General features: G+C 38.3%; 1 protein-coding gene across 3 annotated transcripts in view; it reads left to right on the top strand.

Moving 5' to 3' along the window:
- Positions 1–21,886, top strand: part of LOC133639513 (cilia- and flagella-associated protein 251-like) — a 125,495-nt gene that overhangs the window by 75,293 nt on the left and 28,316 nt on the right. For 2 of the 3 annotated variants that reach the window (XM_062032865.1, XM_062032864.1), the window contains 2 exons: positions 7,949–8,218; positions 8,296–8,805. In XM_062032865.1, the coding sequence (XP_061888849.1) occupies positions 8,018–8,218; positions 8,296–8,805 (711 nt within the window). In that variant the 5' untranslated portion in view covers positions 7,949–8,017. The remainder of the gene's footprint in view (positions 1–7,948; positions 8,219–8,295; positions 8,806–21,886) is intronic. The other variant, XM_062032866.1, reaches the window with a different exon arrangement.

Genomic DNA, 21,886 nt, shown 5'->3' with positions numbered 1-21,886 from the left:
TTTTAAGGGTAAAGCTATTGTTTTCTTCTTTATTCTCTGTTGGAACTCTGCTGGCACTCAAGGTTATTTTGCTCCAGCCTCCTCTGAGGTATGAAGCCGTGTGATCTGATGCCAAACGTACACTGACGCTCACATTCACACAGTTTACTTTTTTGGTATGTGAGGTAGGGCTAGACGATAATGGCAAAAATACAATTCTCCATTATTTTGATAAATATTAAATAATAGGGATGTCCGATAATGGCTTTTTGCCGATATCCAATATTCCGATATTGTCCAACTCTTTAATTACCGATACCGATATCAACCGATACCGATACTGATATATACAGTTGTGGAACTAACACATTATTATGCCTAATTTGGACAACCAGGTATGGTGAAGATAAGGTCCTTTTTTTTTTTAAATTAATAAAATAAAATAAGATACATAAATTAAAAACATTTTCTTGAATAAAAAAGAAAGTAAAACAATATAAAAACAGTTACATAGAAACTAGTAATTAATGAAAATTAGTAAAATGAACTGTTAAAGGTTAGTACTATTAGTGGAGCAGCAGCACGCACACTCATGTGTGCTTACGGACTGTATCCCTTGCAGACTGTATTGATATATATTGATATATAATGTAGGAACCACAATATTAATAACAGAAGGAAACAACCCTTTTGTGTGAATGTGTAAATGTGGGAGGGCGATTTTTTGGGTTGGTGCACTATCTTGTGTTTTTTATGTTGATTTAATTAAAAAAAAAACAAAAAAAAAACAAAAAAAACCTGATACCGATAATAAAAAAAACGATACCGCTCATTTCCGATATTACATTTTAAAGCATTTATCGGCCGATATTATCGGACATCTCTATTAAATAACGAACGCCGAAAGCATCTCTTTGGAGGTGATAAGGGCACGTACGACCAGCAGGAGGCCACCAAGAAGGCCCAGGACACGTTGGGGGGGGGGGGGGGGGGGGGCATCCCTGGGGATCCTGGACAAAGTGACTGGGGAGAAGAAAGTCTGGGCTTCTCCGCTTAGGTTGCTGCCCCCGCGACCTGACCTCGGATAAGAGGAAGAAGATGGATGGATGGATTGAATAACACGATCATTCACCAATTTGAAAACACGAGTATTTATAATGCCACCAAAGTTCAACTTTAAATACAAGGATATAAATGAGTAATAAATAAATAAGTAAAACATTATGTGATTATAATCAATAATAGTAAAAACAATACATTTTAATGACAACATGAAACATGAAAAACATGAAACATAAATTAAAATCTGTTTTATCAGTTACATTTAAAGGCCTACTGAAATGAATTTTTTTTATTTAAACGGGGATAGCAGATCCATTCTATGTGTCATACTTGATCATTTTGCGATATTGCCATATTTTTGCTGAAAGGATTTAGTAGAGAACAACGTCGATAAAGTTTGCAACTTTTGGTCTCTGATAAAAAAAAGCCTATCCCCTACCGGAAGTAGCGTGACGATGTCAGTTGTTCACTCCCTCATATTTTCCTATTGTTTTCAACGCAGCTAGAGCGATTCGGACCATTACCCCATTAATTTGAGCGAGGATGAAAGATTCGTGGACGAGGAACGTTAGAGTGACGGACTAGAATGCAGTGAAATACATATTTTTTTTCGTTCTGACCGTAACTTAGGTACAAGCTGACTCATTGGATTCCACACTCTCCTTTTTCTATTGTGGATCACGGATTTGTATTTTAAACCACCTGGGATACTATATCCTCTTGAAAATGAGTCGAGAACGCGAAATGGACATTCAGTGCCTTTTATCTCAACGACAATACATCGGCGAAATGCTTTAGCTACGAGCTAACGTGATAGCATCGTGCTTTAACTGCATATAGAAACAAAAAAAATAAACCCCTGACTGGAAGGATAGATAGAAAATCAACAATACTATTAAACCGTGGACATGTAAATACACGGTTAATGCTTTCCAGGCTGGCGAAGGTTAACAATGCTGTGCTAACGACGCCATTGAAGCTAACTTAGCAACTTAGCAACCGGACCGCACAGAGCTATGCTAAAAACATTAGCTCTCCACCTACGCCAGCCAGCCCTCATCTACTCATCAACACCCGTGCTCACCAGCGATCGGCGGAAGGACGAAGGACTTCACCCGATGCGTTTGGCGGCCCGGAGACGTAGGAAGTCAAGGTGAGGTCGGCGGCTAGCGCGTCTGCTCTCCAACAAAGTCCTCCTGGTTGTGTTGCTGTAGTCCGCTGCTAATACACCGATCCCACCTACAACTGTCTTCTTTGCAGCCTTCATTGTTCATTAAACAAATTGCAAAAGATGTCCAGAATACTGTGGAATTATGAAATGAAAACAGAGCTTTTTGTATAGGATTCTACGGGGTACCATAACTTCCGTTAAACTGACTTCGTCACGCGCATACGTCATCATACCGCGACGTTTCAGCCGGATATTTCCCGGGAAATTTTAAATGTCACTTTATAAGTTAACCCGGCCGTATTGGCATGTGTTGCAATGTTAAGATTTCATCATTGATATATAAACTATCAGACTGCGTGGTCGCTAGTAGTGGCATTCAGTAGAAAAAAAAAATGCTTGATTACCTTTTACACATTACCACCATATAGTGTGTGCTTTTTGTGTGCTTTTTGTGTCATTTAAAATTGTATTAAATGCAAAAATCCATACATTGATTGGTGTAATACATATCAGTGTTTTAAATCAAAGCATAAATGTATCAATACGCGCTTTAAGCCCAAAGGTATTTTCTTTAAACCTTTATTTTGCGCTGTTATTGTGAAGAGGAAAGTAGGCTGCTGATGTCATTCACAACAACACAAGCAGATGAGATGTGTTATGGGTGTATGATTGTTTGTACATTGATCTTACATCCATGATGTCGTTCACAACAACACAAGCAGATGAGATGTGTTATGGGTGTATGATTATTTGTACATTGATCTTACATCCATGATGTCGTTCACAACAACACAAGCAGATGAGATGTGTTATGGGTGTATGATTGTTTGTACATTGATCTTACATCCATGATGTCGTTCACAACAACACAAGCAGATGAGATGTGTTATGGGTGTATGATTGTTTGTACATTGATCTTACATCCATGATGTCGTTCACAACAACACAAGCAGATGCCATGTAGTTGGGTCAACTAAGACATTTCCGTGACCGTGAAGAGGAAAGGTCCGTTCCTCAATACATTTGTCATCTAGGAGGGTTACTAAAATGGCGGGCAAACTTCGCGAGAGCCCAAAATCCAAGATGGCCACAGTGGAAATTAACTTTTGAATGGTTTGACCTACAATGATGCACAATACATGATTTCAGAGCTTATTTTGGTCAAGGACTACATATTTGGTGGTTATGTAATGATATGACCTATTTTTGATCTTCAAATCCAAGATGACTGCCAGTTTTGAGCTTAAAATTGTATTTTTTTTTAAATTTTCTTATGAATACCCCTGTGTGTTATTGGCCCCAAATGCAAGGTTGTCTGACTGGGCTTTGTCGGACCTCTCATCTTAGACCTGTCCGGTTTGGTAAACCTGCTAGGAGTTTCCTCCTACTGGCATATAGCTCTCGGGGTTCCCTGAGGTACTCAAGCTCAAGGTGAACAGTCAAAAGGGAGTTTTTTTTTTATTCTTCTTCTTTTTTTTGTAATTTTTTTTCCTCCCAGAAATACAACAATAAACAGCCTAACGGCCTTAAGGGCAGATTTGAAGGCAGCGGCATCTCTCTCTGGCTAACACAGCAACTGAACCATATACTGTCAAACTGAAACTATAATTTCATATATCAAAGATATTGTAAAAATAAAAGGAAATAAGGTGGAGAGCAAAGGCTGGTAGAAAACACTACAGAAACAAAGAGTAGGGGTGGATGTAAATAAAGCTAAGAAAACAATATAGGCTAATGTAACAACTTGTTGATGTTTCTTGAGAACCGGAGGCATAATCACTATTCTTCATCAGAATCTGTTGATTCTCCACACTGACTCCATTCATCATAACTGCTGCTCTCATTTGGGCAGTCATGAGATATGAGCTGCTGAGGCAAGGGAGGAAGGGTATGACACACTGGCCACTAGTTCCCAGCCATGGCCAATGGGGGAAGGCTGTAATGGAGCTGGCAATATGTGATCTAGTTTGTTCTTTCCACATGAAGATCCAAAGAGTTCTCATCAGGTGGGAGACCAATCGTACTCTTCTTCTTCAATTTGTGCCACTTTGAAGCTCGAGCCTGAACACACGTAACATCTGCGCTCTCTGCGTAAACAATCGAGAGGACAAATGCTAACTCCAGACTCTCACCCACTCGTACCAGGAGCTCTCTTGCCTCAGGAACAACCATCACCTTCTCCAACACCTTCTTCTTTCCATGCCCATAGAAGCCTGAGGTGTGGTCACTGCCGGTGATTACATGGAGAGGTATGACGATATCTGCAACCTCTTCAGACAGCATGGATCAGTAGATCACCTCTGATTTGTTGGGATACATAAGCTGCTTGGACAAATACATCTGTGTGTCCGCAGTCTAAAACAACAGGTCTAGTGCAGAGAGCAGCATTGTGTCTGCCTCTGGATGTTTGAAGACATAGTCTCCATTAGCCATGCCAGTGCTGAGGTTGGTTGGCACCTCACCCTCACAGTATATATCACATCACCCTGCACTTGACCAGCTGGTTTTCTCAGCTCTTTCACAACTGTTTGCAGTCTGACCTTGTTTCCTGAGTTGACTATGAGTTCACTGAATTCAGACACACCTGGGGTTTCGGGATAACATTTGGGACGTGTGGATGTTTTGCTGCTCGACAATCATGTTCATCATCTTTGATGTTGAAAGGAAGGTCATACTTGTCATTGATGAGAATGAGAAGGTAAGCATTGGCATGGCGTGAGAAGGTGATTGCGCAGATTTTATACAGGTAGTCAATCCAGCAGTACTCTGAACCATCCCGCTTCCTAGCCTCCCGATCCTCAGGTGTGGGGGTGGCAAGCCGCCATATCAGACCCATGTCTACAAGGCTCACGTGGTTCTGTGGTTCCTCGGGAACTGGTTCTAGGGTGAAAAGCTCTAGCAACTTGCTCTTCAGTCTTGCGAATAGACCCATCTATATTGAAGAGTGAAAGGCACTCCTCTGTCACTCTTCTCTCAAGGGCTGATTCAAGTTGTATCATACCAGATCCCTCTGCTAGATCCATCAGGGCAGCTAGTCCTGTGTACGATTTGTGCTTTTCTGTCTACACAGTGTCTGCTTATAAGTACTCTGTGTGTGTGCGCTGCCGAACATGCTCCTCTGCTCATGACAACACGCTGTCATGCCCGTTAAAATAAAGGGAGGGAGGGGGTTGGGGGGGGACCGGTACTTTTTAAAGGTGGTATAGCACCGAATATCATTCATTAGTATCGCGGTACTATACTAGTATTGGTATACCGTACAACCCTACTACAAACATGTACTTTAAGTGTAAACAAACAACTTACAGTTGAGTGTCTTTAGAGTGACAATGTAAACATCCAGTTTAAAAACAATAATGTTCACTTAAGTGTCTTTCAACTTTTACTTTCTGAGAAGCTATGTCCTCCACAGTGGACATGTTTACATCAGTTTGGAAAATGCTATTTCTCAGATTAACAATTTAACTATTAATAATGTAAATACCTCACAAACTGATGTTTTAGCTTCGCTGGCTTCAAATATATTTTCTGGGTGACGATCAATGACTTGTCCAGGATGTACGGTTCCTTCCATCCGAGTGCAGCTGGATAGGCCCGCCACATCCAGAGAGACAAGAAGTTGAAAATGGATTGAGGATTTACCATCCATCCATCCATCCATCCATTTCCTTCCACTTGTCTTTGACTTTGAAACCCAAATACCGTGGTATCAACAATACCGTTACACCCGTACTATTTATACTACTAACTTACTCTCTACTTATCACAATGTTTTTATTTTTTTAATACTAAATACTGATATCAGATGTGTATATATTGTAGGGCTGTGAATGTTTGGGCACCACACGATTCAATACCATTCTTAGGGGGTAACGATTTGATTCAGAATTGATTCTCCATTCCAAACGATTCTTGATTCAAAATCAGTACTTTTTAGTAACATTGAGTGTCAGTTCTATGATTGACTGCATTCCTCCATAAAATAGATGATCTACTCTGATCCATTTTTATCCTACTTAAAAGAAAACTGTTTTTTTTTTTTTTATAAATAAAAGGCTTCCCAAACCTTTTAATAAAGTCAAATACAAATAAGGCAATAATAAAAATATCCAACACTTGTATTTTCTAAAGTAAATATGCAGATATGGGCATCTACATCAAAGATATGATTTGCCCGAGTGGCTGGACAGGACAGATTAAAACCTTTTTTTTTTTTAAATTAAAAATTTTTTTTTGATTTTTTTTGAGTCCAAATAAGGATTGCAATTAGGGATGTCCGATAATGGCTTTTTGCCGATATGCGATATTCCGATATTGTCCAACTCTTTAATTACCGATACCGATATCAACCGATACCGATATCAACCGATACATGCAGTCGTGGAATTAACACATTATTATGCCTAATTTGGACAACCATGTATGGTGAAGATAAGGTACTTTTTAAAAAATAAAATAAAATAAGATAACTAAATTAAAAACATTTTCTTGAATAAAAAAGAAAGTAAAACAATATAAAAACAGTTACATAGAAACTAGTAATTAATGAAAATGAGTAAAATTAACTGTTAAAGGTTAGTACTATTAGTGGAGCAGCAGCACGCACAATCATGTGTGCTTACGGACTGTATCCCTTGCAGACTGTATTGATATATATTGATATATAATGTAGGAACCAGAATATTGATAACAGAAAGAAATGGGGGGAGGGAGGTTTTTTGGGTTGGTGCACTAATTGTAAGTGTATCTTGTGTTTTTTATGTTGATTTAATAAAAAAACAAAACAAAACGATACAGATAATAAAAAAAACCGATGCCGATAATATCGGCAGGCCGATATTATCGGACATCCCTAATTGCAATTAATCAGATTTTTTTTTTTTTACCAACCCTAATATATTGTATCTGCTGATGTATTTTTGTTGTAGTTGTAAAAAAAAAATCGGCCGATATCAATTTACAGTACAGGCCAAAAAGTTTAGACACACCTTCTCCTCATTTTGACTATTTACATTGTAGATTGTCACATCAAAACTATGAATGAACACATGTGGAGTTATGTACTTAACAAAAAAAAAGGTGAAAACATGTTTTATATTCTAGTTTCTTCGAAATAGCCACGCTTTGCTCTGATTACTGCTTTGCACACTCTTGGCATTCTCTCCATGAGCTGCAAGCACACCTGTGAAGTGAAAACCATTTCAGGTGACTCATTCTTGCCAAGCCCTGCGATGAGGTGGCGACTTGTCCAGGGTGTACCCCGCCTTCCGCCCGATTGTAGCTGAGATAGGCTCCAGCGCCCCCCATTACCCCAAAGGGAATACGCGGTAGAAAATGGATGGATGGACCTCTTGCCAAATGCCAAATATCGTTCGGTGGCGATTAAAACCTTATTGGAGCGACCTGCTGGTGTTAATGTGTCATGTTTATATTTTTGATGTTGAGAGTTCCCATGTTCGTGAACATACCGTGATTGATGTGGAATAAGGAAATGTTGTGTGAGAGAAAAAGACAGAGAGGAAGAATATGTCGGAATTATGTGTGCACTATTTGCATGCAGGCGAGACACGAAATGAATGAATGAATGAATGAAGGGTTGAAGGCTCAATCTAAAAGTTTGTCAATGGAAAAGTTTGCAAATAGAGGGGTTTGTAAATGGAGGTTCCACTGTATAAATACAGTGCAACACATTTTCATCCATTTAATGAAAATATATGTTTTCTGCTTTCCTTGCAGCATGTCAAGACCTTCTCCTCCTCAGACAGCTTAGCGAAGGTCCAGGAGGTAGCAAGCTGGCTTTTGGAAATGAACCAGGATCTGCTGTCGGGGGGCAGCAGCAGCAGGCGGAGTCGGGGGCCGGGGGGTCCGGCGGTGAGAGGTAACGCCTCCTCCACGGCCCGGGCACCGCAGCAGCAGCAGCAGGCGGCGGCGGCGGAGGAGGCCGACGAGGATGAGCACATGAACCGGGTGGTGGAGGAGGCGGAGCAGCTGCGACCGAGGGTGAGGGTTAGTCGCGTCGCATGCAGCTGATTTCTCCTCCAATGGGACTTTTCAACATTCCTTGTCTTTCCGCGTCTCGGCAGCCCGAGGCGTCGCAGGTGGACGTCGACAGGGGACAAGCGTGGGCGCCCAGCGAGTCGGGGGCCAGCAACGGCCCCGGGGGGGACGAGGAGGGCCCCCCCAACAAGGTGAACAGAGGCGAGAAAGGAGCCAGGTGGCCGTGGAGGGCGGAGCAGAGGCTGCTGGAGGACAACGAAGAGGAGGAGGAGGAGGAAGAGGAGGAGAACAACAACAGTAGCATCCAGCACGAGGAGGAGGAGGAAGAGGAGGAGAGGACAGAAGGGGTGGAGGAGCAGAGGAGGAGGGAGGAGGAGGATGGAGACGAGGAGGAGATGGACCAGGACAGCGATGATTTTGAACACTCGGCCGAGAGTGGGCGGGAGGAGGAGGAGGAGGAAGAAGACGAAGAGGAGGAGGAGGAAGAAGAGGAAGGAGAGGAAAGGCTGATGTCTCCGTCCCTCAGGAACAATGCCTCGGTCCTCACCAACAATCTGGACTCGGGCTGCACACACCAAAGCTCTTCCAACAAAAAGGTAAGCTTTGCTTGGAACTCAAAACACTAAAGGACTTTTTCTGCAGGAAGTTGGAGCTGCAGCACTGTGGGTCACTTTGTTGAAACAGTGGCGCCCTCTGCTGGACACTAGGCCTTTCTACAGCTAGATACGACTCCTGTCAATGGTTTCATTACATATACAAGTAAACAAATATGTCTAAAGAATGCTTGCAAAATAGGTCCAATTGGGACAAGCGGTAGGAAATGGATGGATGGTAACGAGCAGCCGAGACAGGTGGGCATGTAATTGAGAGTTTTGCATCTTTATTTCTATGACATGTTATTCTTTTATCACTGTTGCCTGTATGTGGTCTTAGGACAAGGCCATGCAGGGGGGCCTGCTGGGCTTTAATAAGAAAAGAAGGGCTAAAAATGGGCTTAAAGGGTCATATATGATTTTTCGTCTACTTGTAAAACATTTCTTTGTGGTCTACATCAGTGGTCCCCAACCACCGGGCCGCGGACCGGACCGATTGGTACCGGGCCGCGCTACAAACAATTTTTTTTTTTTTTTTTAAATAAATTAAATCAACATAAAAAACACAATATATACATTATATATCAATATAGATCAATACAGTCTTCAGGGATACAGTCCGTAAGCACACATGATTGTATTTCTTTATGAAAAAAAAAACATTTTTAAAAAATCCACCGATCCCCCCGTCTTCTCCCCAACATCCATGTTGCAGTTTTTAACCCTTCCATAGCGAGTTTACTGCCAGATACGAGTTAGAACTATACACTACCTGGTATTAGAAACGGAAACAGCAGAGGACGCATGTGCATGTACGAGCCAGTCTGCCCCACAGGGATGGAGAAAGGAAGGATTACAAAATCAGACTACAATGGCGGACAATCTCTTGGAGTAAAACTTGACCAACCATTGGTACTTTAACTTAACTTGAACATATACGGAGACATCCGCTGGCGTCACCAACGCGAAAAACCTCACAAATCGTGTAAATTCCAAACGGCTCGTTTAAAAGGAAGTATAAAGAAATGCTAAATTGTTTCATGAATACCTTCAAACTTTCGGGACTCATGCAGATCCCAAATACACCAACACAGGCACCAATAGATAAGAAAAGTTGCTTTTGCATAGTGTGGCCCCTTGAAGAGATTGACAATCCATGAATATACAAGCTAGGTAGGTGTCTGGAATGAGAAGTTGATTTAATTGTAATTGCCAGACCAACATAGGTGGTCAGGGTGAGTAGGTTGTCGTGATTGACAAAAATAATACAACTATTAAGTGAATATAAATGTTTGTCTATTAAACTGTGTTGTATTTTCTATATGTTTTAAAAAAAAATCATTCACTTGAGGGAAAATCCCAAAATTTGCTCACAAACCGATTAAGGCTCAGCGCGTGTTTCCGCTTCAGCGTGTGGAAGAGGGCGTGGCTTACTGATAGTTGCTAAAATAATGTGTGCAGATACATTTTTACACCACGAATCGCCAGTTTGTGCATCGTAGCATCTGCAGTCTGTTTTATTGTAAGTGTGACATCATTATCCATCATAATTTGACTCTAAAACAGAGAAGCTGGAGGCTGATTATTCATATCAAACATGGCTTTTGTATCACGGGAAGCCAGCATTTTGGGGGTTTTGTGTAAGATTGCAACAACATTGTTTTACTGCTTTGAATGGAATGAGATGATTGTATATCTAAGATCAAATACTTCTACAAACTGGACTTTAAAACAAAATGAATGTGATTATACAAAGTATGTTGTCATGGATGATAAAGAGTGCTGCTTCAGATAATACAAATACAGAAAGCTAAGAAACAAATATTTTAAGTATTTTATTAAAGCAGAGGAAATCGAGGAGTAATTGATAACAACTTTATAAAATACTTTTTGGTACCTTCTTTCATATCAGAATATAACGTTTTTATGACAGTGAATTACTATATCCTTATTAGGGCTGCAACAACTAATCGATTAAAATCGATTATAAAAATAGTTGCAGATTAATTTAGTCATCGATTCGTTGGATCTATGCTATGCGCATGCGCAGAGGCTTTAAAAAAAAAATTTTTTTAATTTATTTTTTTTATTTTTATTTTTATTTTTTAAAATAAATCTTTATTTATTAACTGCAACATTTACAAACAGCTGAGAAACAATAATCAAAATAAGTATGGTGCCAGTATGCTGTTTTTTTTCAATAAAATACTGGAAAGGATAGAAATGTAGTTTGTCTCTTTTATCCGATTATTAATCGAAGTAATAATCGACAGATTAATCGATGATCAAATTAATCGTTAGTTGCAGCCCTAATCCTTATTATTTTAATGTGCAATCTGTGTTAACAATGAATAGAGCAGGGGTGCTCATTACGTGGACCGCGAGCTACGGGTGGATGGCGAAGGGTGTGTCAGTCCATCGCCAGCCAGGCTTTGGTCACTTGATTGACATTCACGGCACCCGAGGGTCTTGTGAGATGACGCTGGCTGCTGCCAGATCATTATTAAGAAAAAATGACCGACAGGAAGGCCAGAAACACTTTTTTATTCCAACAGACTCTCGCGCTGTACCTGCCGTCAAAACTCCAAACACTGACTTCACAATAAAAATGCTGCTCCATCCTGCCTGCGCCAACAAAATAAGAGTCTCAGGAAGCTGGTGCGCACAAGCTAGCAAGCTACAGAGTTTGCCGCCAATGTGTTTCTTGTAAAGTGCATAAAAAGGAGAATGGAAGCTGGACAAATAAGATGGCAAAAAGCAAGCACTGTCATGTGGTATTGGACAGAAAGGAGGACTTCATTGTAAAATGTGGAGGTTATCATCACTACTGTCTGATTCCAATCAATGCAAGTCATCACAATCAGTGTTTCGCACACATTGATTTTTTTGTGGCGGCCCGCCACAAAAGAATTAAGGCCGCCACAAAAAAAATAAATAAAAAAAAGTATTTATTTATTTTTTTTAAATTGTATTTTTATTTGTATTATTTTTATTATTATTATTATTTTTTTGTGTCCTGTCAAGCTTCTCAGGCAAATCATATAGTTGATGTAGATGCCCATATCGGCTGTTCAGATTTACTTTACAAAAGAGAAGTGTAGGATCAAGATTTTTGGAGCTCTTTGTTCAGTGGATCAGATGTTTGATGAAGCTCTGTGTCTATCTACCACCACTACTGTTTTCTGTTTATTTGTTACTGACTGTGGCAGGACACCTATGCCTCTGTTTCACTTTATGTTGCTGGTAAATAATACGGTTGTAGTAGTAGGCTAAAGTTAAATGATTTAGTATGCACTAATTAAAGGGGCAGAGCTTTAAGGGACATTTTAGCTTTTATATTTTTATAAGATATATTTTTTGTAAGAACCACAATTAATACATATATTTCAGTGAATAACTTATTGTTCAAATCTGTATATAAATATGTACATAAAGTGTTGTAATTATATTGTAAAATGGATGGATGGATGGATGTTTAAAACAAAACTGTTATTAATTAGTAAGTATACATTTTTTGAGCCTTTTTAGAGAAAATCATGTCATTGTAGTAAATTATGCAAATTACTAGATGATGTCATGGTGACCACGCCCATAACCACGCCCCCACCGCCGCAGGTATCTTGGCAGTTTATGGGGAAACACTGACAATCATACATTCTTGTCTTCATAAAAGAAAGGAATGTATATGTTAAATATGCTCATATTTTGTACACCTTTTAACATGTGAACAAAAATGGCAAAATAAATAAATAAATACATGTAAATGATATATATAAATACGAGGTAGATCCTCTCGACTTGGTCATTGAAAAAGTAGCTCTCCTGCTGAAAAAGTGTGGGCACCTCTGGAAAAGAGGATATTATTTTTAAGTAAAACAAAAAAACTTAAAACTTCTTATGGTATAAAGCAGGGGTCACCAACGCGGTGCCCGCGGGCACCAGGTAGCCCGTAAGGACCAGATGAGTAGCCCGCTGGCCTGTTCTAGAAATAGCTCAAATAGCAGCACTTACCAGTGAGCTGCCTCTATTTTTTAAATTGTATTTATTTACTAGCAAGCTGGTCTCGCTTTGCCCGACATTCTTAATTCTAAGAGAGACAAAACTCAAATAGAATTTGAAAATCCAAGAAAATATTTTAAAGAATTGGTCTTCACTTGTTTAAATAAGTTCTTTTTTTTTTTTTTTACTTTGCTTCTTATAACTTTCAGAAAGACAATTTTAGAGAAAAAAATACAACCTTAAAAATGATTTTAGGATTTTTAAACACATGTGGGCTCTGTACCGAGGATGTCGTTGTGGCTTGTACAGCCCTTTGAGACACTTGTGATTTAGGGCTATATAAATAAACATTGATTGATTGATATAGCTTTTTACCTTTTGAATTCCTTCCTCTTCTTTCCTGACAATTTAAATCAATGTTCAAGTAAATTAATTTTTTTTATTGTAAAGAATAATAAATACATTTTAATTTAATTCTTCATTTTAGCTTCTGTTTTTTCGACGAAGAATATTTGTGAAATATTTCTTCAAACGTATTATGATTAAAATTCAAAAAAATTATTCTGGCAAATCTAGAAAATCTGTAGAATCAAATTTAAATCTTATTTCAAAGTCTTTTGAATTTCTTTTAAAATTTTTGTTCTGGAAAATCTAGAAGAAATAATGATTTGTCTTTGTTAGAAATATAGCTTGGTCCAATTTGTTATATATTCTAACAAAGTGCGGATTGGATTTTAACCTATTTAAAACATGTCATCAAAATTCTGAAATTAATCGTAATCAGGAAAAATGACTAATGATGTTCCATAAATTCTTTTTTTAATTTTTTCAAAAAGATTCGAATTAGCTAGTTTTTCTCTTCTTTTTTTCGGTAGAATTTTGAATTTTAAAGAGTCGAAATTGAAGATAAACTATGTTTCAAAATTTAATTGTCATTTGTTTCGTGTTTTCTCCTCTTTTAAACCGTTCAATTAAGTGTAAATATCATTAATTATAAATAATAACATAGAGTTAAAGGTAAATTGAGCAAATTGGCTATTTCTGGCAATTTATTGAAGTGTGTATCAAACTGGTAGCCCTTCGCATTAATCACTACCCAAGAAGTAGCTCTTGCTTTCAAAAAGGTTGCTGACCCCTGGTATAAAGGTTAGCGCACGTCACTGGTTTGCATCTCGGTGTGAATATCCCTGAATCCGCTAAACACACCACTCTTACTGCACTGTCACATATAGAAAGACACAATTGTGCTAATCGGCACTTTATGGCTGAAGGTTAAAACCGTGCCGACACTCCTTCTCTGCGTTCCCACTTCCAACGAGAGCCTTCTTGACATTGAGCGCCTAAATGTACAAATAGGCAAACATCTCCATGCACTTAAAAGCTTAATTGTTACCCAGCAGCACATTCACTACCACCCTTTTTATTTGCAGCCATCGCCACACTCCAAATGTTGTTTGTACCCATGAAAGAGGCAGCCTGATGGCTGTAGGTGGCGGCTCCCACGCGCCGGCCTTGACACTCAGGGGCTACAAAAGACGGGTGTTGTCATGCTCTCGCTATTACTAAAATACACGAGTGGCTGAAAGCACCCCCATTAGGCTGCTGACGCACTCCTTTCTCAACACAACAACCTACTTTTTAAGGACATGTTGTTTTTTTGTTGCCCTACGTTATGTCCCTCCTCCACCAGGGGGAGACATATGTCCAAAAAAAGCCTCAGTTTGTGTGTGTGACCCTGTCACGTTTACCGGCCAGTGTGTGTTGACTTTTTAGACTGGCTCCTTGCTGTCAAATCTTTGACATGATGTGGTAAAAAAGTGAGAGTAGTGCACTCCAGACCTTGAAAGGGAACTGCTCTTTTTCTTTGTTGCTGATCATTCACAATCCTTCTGTGAGACAAGAACACACCTTTCTTTTATGAAGCATTCTAAGTCGTAAATAAAAAGTCAGCTGACAATGGAGCCATTGGGAGCCGCTCTATTCCGCCTACAAAGCACTTTAAAACATTCAAAAACCTCCTTCAACTTTTTATATACAGGCAATAATAATAACAATATGTAATGTAGTATCAGACACATGCATGAGAACATGTATTATGTATAGGGATGTCCGATAATGGCTTTTTGCCGATATCCGATATTCCGATATTGTCCAACTCTTTAATTACTGATACCGATATCAACCGATACCGATATCAACCGATATATGCAGTCGTGGAATTAACACATTATTATGCCTAATTTGGACAACCAGGTATGGTGAAGATATGGTACTTTTTAAAAAAATTAGTAAAATAAGATAAATAAATTAAAAACATTTTCTTGGATAAAAAAGAAAGTACAACAATATAAAAACAGTTACATAGAAACTAGTAATGAATGAAAATGAGTAAAATTAAGTGTTAAAGGTTAGTACTATTAGTGGAGCAGCAGCACGCACAATCATGTGTGCTTACGGACTGTATCCCTTGCAGACTGTATTGATATATATTGATATATCATGTAGGAAGCAGAATATTGATAACAGAAAGAAACAACCCTTTTGTGTGAATGAGTGTAAATGGGGGGAGGGAGGTTTTTTGGCTTGGTGCACTAATTGTAAGTGTATCTTGTGTTTTTTTTATGTTGATTTAATAAAAAAACAACAAAAAAAACAACAACCCGATACCGATAATAAAAAAAACGATACCGATAATTTCCGATATTACATTTTAACGCATATATCGGCCGATAATATCGTCAGGCCGATATTATCGGACATCTCTAGTTAGTACTATTAGTGGACCAGCAGCACGCATAATCATGTGTGCTTACGGACTGTATCCCTTGCAGACTGTATTGATATATAATGTAGGAAGCAGAATATTAATAACAGAAAGAAACAATGAATGAGTGTGAATGGGGGAGGGAGGTTTTTTGGGTTGGTGTACTAATTGTAAGCGTATCTTGTGTTTTTTATGTTGATTTAAAAAAAAAAAAAAACGATACCGATAATAAAAAAAAACGATACCGATAATTTCCGATATTACATTTTAACGCATATATCGGCCGATAATATCGATATTATCGGACATCTCTAGTTAGTACTATTAGTGGAGCAGCAGCACGCACAATCATGTGTGCTTACGGACTGTATCCCTTGCAGACTGTATTGATATATATTGATTTATAATGTAGGAAGTAGAATATTAATAACAGAAAGAAATGGGGGAGGGAGGTTTTTTGGGTTGGTGCACTAATTGTAAGTGTTTCTGTGTTGTTTATGTTGATTTAATTAAAAAAAAAAAAAATGATACCGATAATAAAAAAAAAAACGATACCGATAATTTCTGATATTACATTTTAAAGCATTTATCGGCCGATAATATCGGCAGGCCGATATTATCGGACATCTCTAGTCACAAGATGTAAATGGAGAATTTTTGGATGTATTTATAGAGGGCTTTAATGTCGCAGTAGAAGTACTCATTAGATGCCTCGTTAGTCACCTTGTACTTAACGTATTTTACAAATTAGAAAGAAATATAAGGATTGTGAATGACAGGCAAAAAAAAAAAAAAAAAGACAGTTCCCCTGTAATTTAACAGTATTGCCATGCACCGAAGTATAAAACAGTGAAAAAGTAAATCTCGAATGAAAACTGTACAAAACATATAAAACGAATACATCGGTGCAAATTTGGGACTTTCCAAAATGAAGATGGTGATGTTTAAGTGCGAGTGACGGATGCATTGTGTTTTCACCTTGCTTTATGTCGCAGAGTCAAAACCCAGTCTTACTCACGTTATTAAATGGGAATGGCCACAATGTTTTGAAAAGTTCCTTTTAACTTGACTCCAGAAGGACAGCAATGAACTTCTTCTCCCCACACACAGCACACAAGGGATGGGGCACGTTAGCATGCATAGTAGCCACTAAACCATATTTTAAGTAGCTACTGTCCGAATCTTCCTTTTTTGTCTCCTCGTTATCCTCTTAGGCCTGGGGCATTTTGTAGCACACCCCTGAGCAAGCTTGTTAAAGTAGTTTGTCTCTTCATGGACGCAACTTGCACCCTAAGGCCGAGTAAAATAAATATACCATTTAAAAAAAAATGTTATTGATTTTTCTACGGCTTCTCAAAGTGTTTTGACGGCCCGCCCACAAATGACCAGGCCACGGCTCAGTGATTGGACTTCCTATTTGGCCAAGAAGAGGATTGGGTGGGTTATTGATTGGTTATTGCTCATCAGATGGAAAGGTTTTTATTATCCATAATGTTGGTGACAAGCTGAATGGTCTTATCTGCCTGCAACCTGAATTAAGAAGCCATTGCAAGGTTGTTATTTGGACTCTACATGACTTTATCCTTTTAGAAGACAGCACATTATTTTCAAGCAGCAATGTTTTTTTTTTTATTCTGCAATCCCGAGACCTTTTGTTGGCGGTTGCAACCTGAAAGGCTGAGTTATTTACCCTGTAATTGCTTTTATGTCTACATTATGAACTGGAGTGCAAGTGTACATTTCTGAGCATTATTAAGGTTATTCTGCAGTATTTTTCGCTATTCAACTTCAGATTTGGGCTACAAAAGTAAGCTGGGTGATAAGGGGGCACTTGCCTTTGTGGGAGGGGGTTTATAGTAGGGCCCCATGATTCCCACTAGGGCTGGGCGATATGGCCTTTTATTAATATGTGGATGTGTTTAGTCCATGTCACGATACACCATATATATGTGGATATGTTTAGTCCACGTCACGATACACCATATATATGTGGATATGTTTAGTCCATGTCACGATACACCATATATATGTGGATGTGTTTAGTCCATGTCACGATACACCATATATATGTGGATATGTTTAGTCCATGTCACGATACACCATATATATGTGGATATGTTTAGTCCATGTCACGATACACCATATATATGTGGATATGTTTAGTCCATGTCACGATACACCATATATATGTGGATATGTTTAGTCCATGTCACGATACACCATATATACGTGGATATGTTTAGTCCATGTCACGATACACCATATATATGTGGATATGTTTAGTCCATGTCACGATACACCATATATATGTGGATATGTTTAGTCCATGTCACGATACACCATATATATGTGGATATGTTTAGTCCATGTCACGATACACCATATATACGTGGATATGTTTAGTCCATGTCACGATACACCATATATATGTGGATATGTTTAGTCCATGTCACGATACACCATATATATGTGGATATGTTTAGGCCATGTCACGATACACCATATATATGTGGATATGTTTAGTCCATGTCACGATACACCATATATATGTGGATATGTTTAGTCCATGTCACGATACACCATATATATGTGGATATGTTTAGTCCATGTCACGATACACCATATATATGTGGATATGTTTAGGCCATGTCACGATACACCATATATATGTGGATATGTTTAGGCCATGTCACGATACACCATATATATGTGGATATGTTTAGGCCATGTCACGATACACCATATATATGTGGATATGTTTAGGCCATGTCACGATACACCATATATATGTGGATATGTTTAGTCCATGTCACGATACACCATATATATGTGGATATGTTTAGTCCATGTCACGATACACCATATATATGTGGATATGTTTAGTCCATATCACGATACACCATATATATGTGGATATGTTTAGGCCATGTCACGATACACCATATATATGTGGATATGTTTAGTCCATGTCACGATACACCATATATATGTGGATATGTTTAGTCCATGTCACGATACACCATATATATGTGGATATGTTTAGTCCATGTCACGATACACCATATATATGTGGATATGTTTAGTCCATGTCACGATACACCATATATATGTGGATATGTTTAGTCCATGTCACGATACACCATATATATGTGGATATGTTTAGTCCATGTCACGATACACCATATATATGTGGATATGTTTAGTCCATGTCACGATACACCATATATATGTGGATATGTTTAGTCCATGTCACGATACACCATATATATGTGGATATGTTTAGTCCATGTCACGATACACCATATATATGTGGATATGTTTAGTCCATGTCACGATACACCATATATATGTGGATATGTTTAGTCCATGTCACGATACACCATATATATGTGGATATGTTTAGTCCATGTCACGATACACCATATATATGTGGATATGTTTAGTCCATGTCACGATACACCATATATATGTGGATATGTTTAGTCCATGTCACGATACACCATATATATGTGGATATGTTTAGTCCATGTCACGATACACCATATATATGTGGATATGTTTAGTCCATGTCACGATACACCATATATATGTGGATATGTTTAGTCCATGTCACGATACACCATATATATGTGGATATGTTTAGTCCATGTCACGATACACCATATATATGTGGATATGTTTAGTCCATGTCACGATACACCATATATACGTGGATATGTTTAGTCCATGTCACGATACACCATATATATGTGGATATGTTTAGTCCATGTCACGATACACCATATATATGTGGATATGTTTAGTCCATGTCACGATACACCATATATATGTGGATATGTTTAGTCCATGTCACGATACACCATATATATGTGGATATGTTTAGTCCATGTCACGATACACCATATATATGTGGATATGTTTAGGCCATGTCACGATACACCATATATATGTGGATATGTTTAGGCCATGTCACGATACACCATATATATGTGGATATGTTTAGGCCATGTCACGATACACCATATATATGTGGATATGTTTAGGCCATGTCACGATACACCATATATATGTGGATATGTTTAGTCCATGTCACGATACACCATATATATGTGGATATGTTTAGTCCATGTCACGATACACCATATATATGTGGATATGTTTAGTCCATGTCACGATACACCATATATATGTGGATATGTTTAGGCCATGTCACGATACACCATATATATGTGGATATGTTTAGTCCATGTCACGATACACCATATATATGTGGATATGTTTAGTCCATGTCACGATACACCATATATATGTGGATATGTTTAGTCCATGTCACGATACACCATATATATGTGGATATGTTTAGTCCATGTCACGATACACCATATATATGTGGATATGTTTAGTCCATGTCACGATACACCATATATATGTGGATATGTTTAGTCCATGTCACGATACACCATATATATGTGGATATGTTTAGTCCATGTCACGATACACCATATATATGTGGATATGTTTAGTCCATGTCACGATACACCATATATACGTGGATATGTTTAGTCCATGTCACGATACACCATATATATGTGGATATGTTTAGTCCATGTCACGATACACCATATATATGTGGATATGTTTAGTCCATGTCACGATACACCATATATATGTGGATATGTTTAGTCCATGTCACGATACACCATATATATGTGGATATGTTTAGTCCATGTCACGATACACCATATATATGTGGATATGTTTAGTCCATGTCACGATACACCATATATATGTGGATATGTTTAGGCCATGTCACGATACACCATATATATGTGGATATGTTTAGGCCATGTCACGATACACCATATATATGTGGATATGTTTAGGCCATGTCACGATACACCATATATATGTGGATATGTTTAGGCCATGTCACGATACACCATATATATGTGGATATGTTTAGTCCATGTCACGATACACCATATATATGTGGATATGTTTAGTCCATGTCACGATACACCATATATATGTGGATATGTTTAGTCCATGTCACGATACACCATATATATGTGGATATGTTTAGGCCATGTCACGATACACCATATATATGTGGATATGTTTAGTCCATGTCACGATACACCATATGTATGTGGATATGTTTAGTCCATGTCACGATACACCATATATATGTGGATATGTTTAGTCCATGTCACGATACACCATATATATGTGGATATGTTTAGTCCATGTCACGATACACCATATATATGTGGATATGTTTAGTCCATGTCACGATACACCATATATATGTGGATATGTTTAGTCCATGTCACGATACACCATATATATGTGGATATGTTTAGTCCATGTCACGATACACCATATATATGTGGATATTTGGCCTTAGCCTTGAATGAACACTTGATGCATATAATCACAGCAGTATGATGATTCTATGTGTCTACATTCAAACATTCTTCTTCATACTGCATTAATATATGCTACTTTTAAACTTTCATGCAAAGAGGGAAATCAAAACTAAGTCATTTTAGCAAAAGTGTATTTATTAAACAGTTATTAAGCAGGCAAGATTGTCAGAGACATTTTAAAACAAGCTATTAGTGCACTTTTGTGCATGATGTCACTAAGATGACATATCAAAACAACACTAAATTAAAGTGCACTTTTTGTACAGAACGCCACTACAATAGTTTAAAACAAATAAAGTGCACTTTTGTGCATGATGTCACACAAGATATTTCAATAAGTGTCACATAAAAATGAGCTGCATATCAAATAGTATATGTCGTACGGTGTTGATGTGGAAATGGTTGCTTCGGCATTTTGTTGGTGTGGCACCGGCCGGAGATGTTGACATGCGGAGTTTCAAGCACTCTTCATTCTCGAGCGGGTGACTTTTCAAATGATGCTACAAATTAGCAATGCTGCTACTTTTAGTAGCAACACTTTTGCCGCATACTTGACATATTACGGTTGTCTGTTCAACATCTTCCCGCTTGAAGCCAAACCACCGCCAGACGATGGACTCCGTGCTGTTTTTCTTGGAATTAATTCTTCCTTCATTTGTTACCAGATTGGCACCTTCTTTCTCCACTCCGTTAGCATCACAGCTAACGTTACCATGTCGCTATCGAGCTCTCTGCTTTGCACACGTGACGTATGTAAGAAGGTGCGCTTGTTTTAAGTCTGTGAGAAGGAGAGACAAGATAGAGGGAGAAACGCATGCAGTTTAATGCCCGCAGCTAAAAGCAAGTGTGTGAGAACGTATACTCCAATATCACCATATAGTCATTTTCTATA

The sequence above is a fragment of the Entelurus aequoreus genome, linkage group LG22 (genome assembly GCF_033978785.1).
Source record: "Entelurus aequoreus isolate RoL-2023_Sb linkage group LG22, RoL_Eaeq_v1.1, whole genome shotgun sequence".
Taxonomy (NCBI): Eukaryota; Metazoa; Chordata; class Actinopteri; order Syngnathiformes; family Syngnathidae; genus Entelurus; species Entelurus aequoreus.
This window is presented reverse-complemented; position numbering and strand designations above follow the sequence as displayed.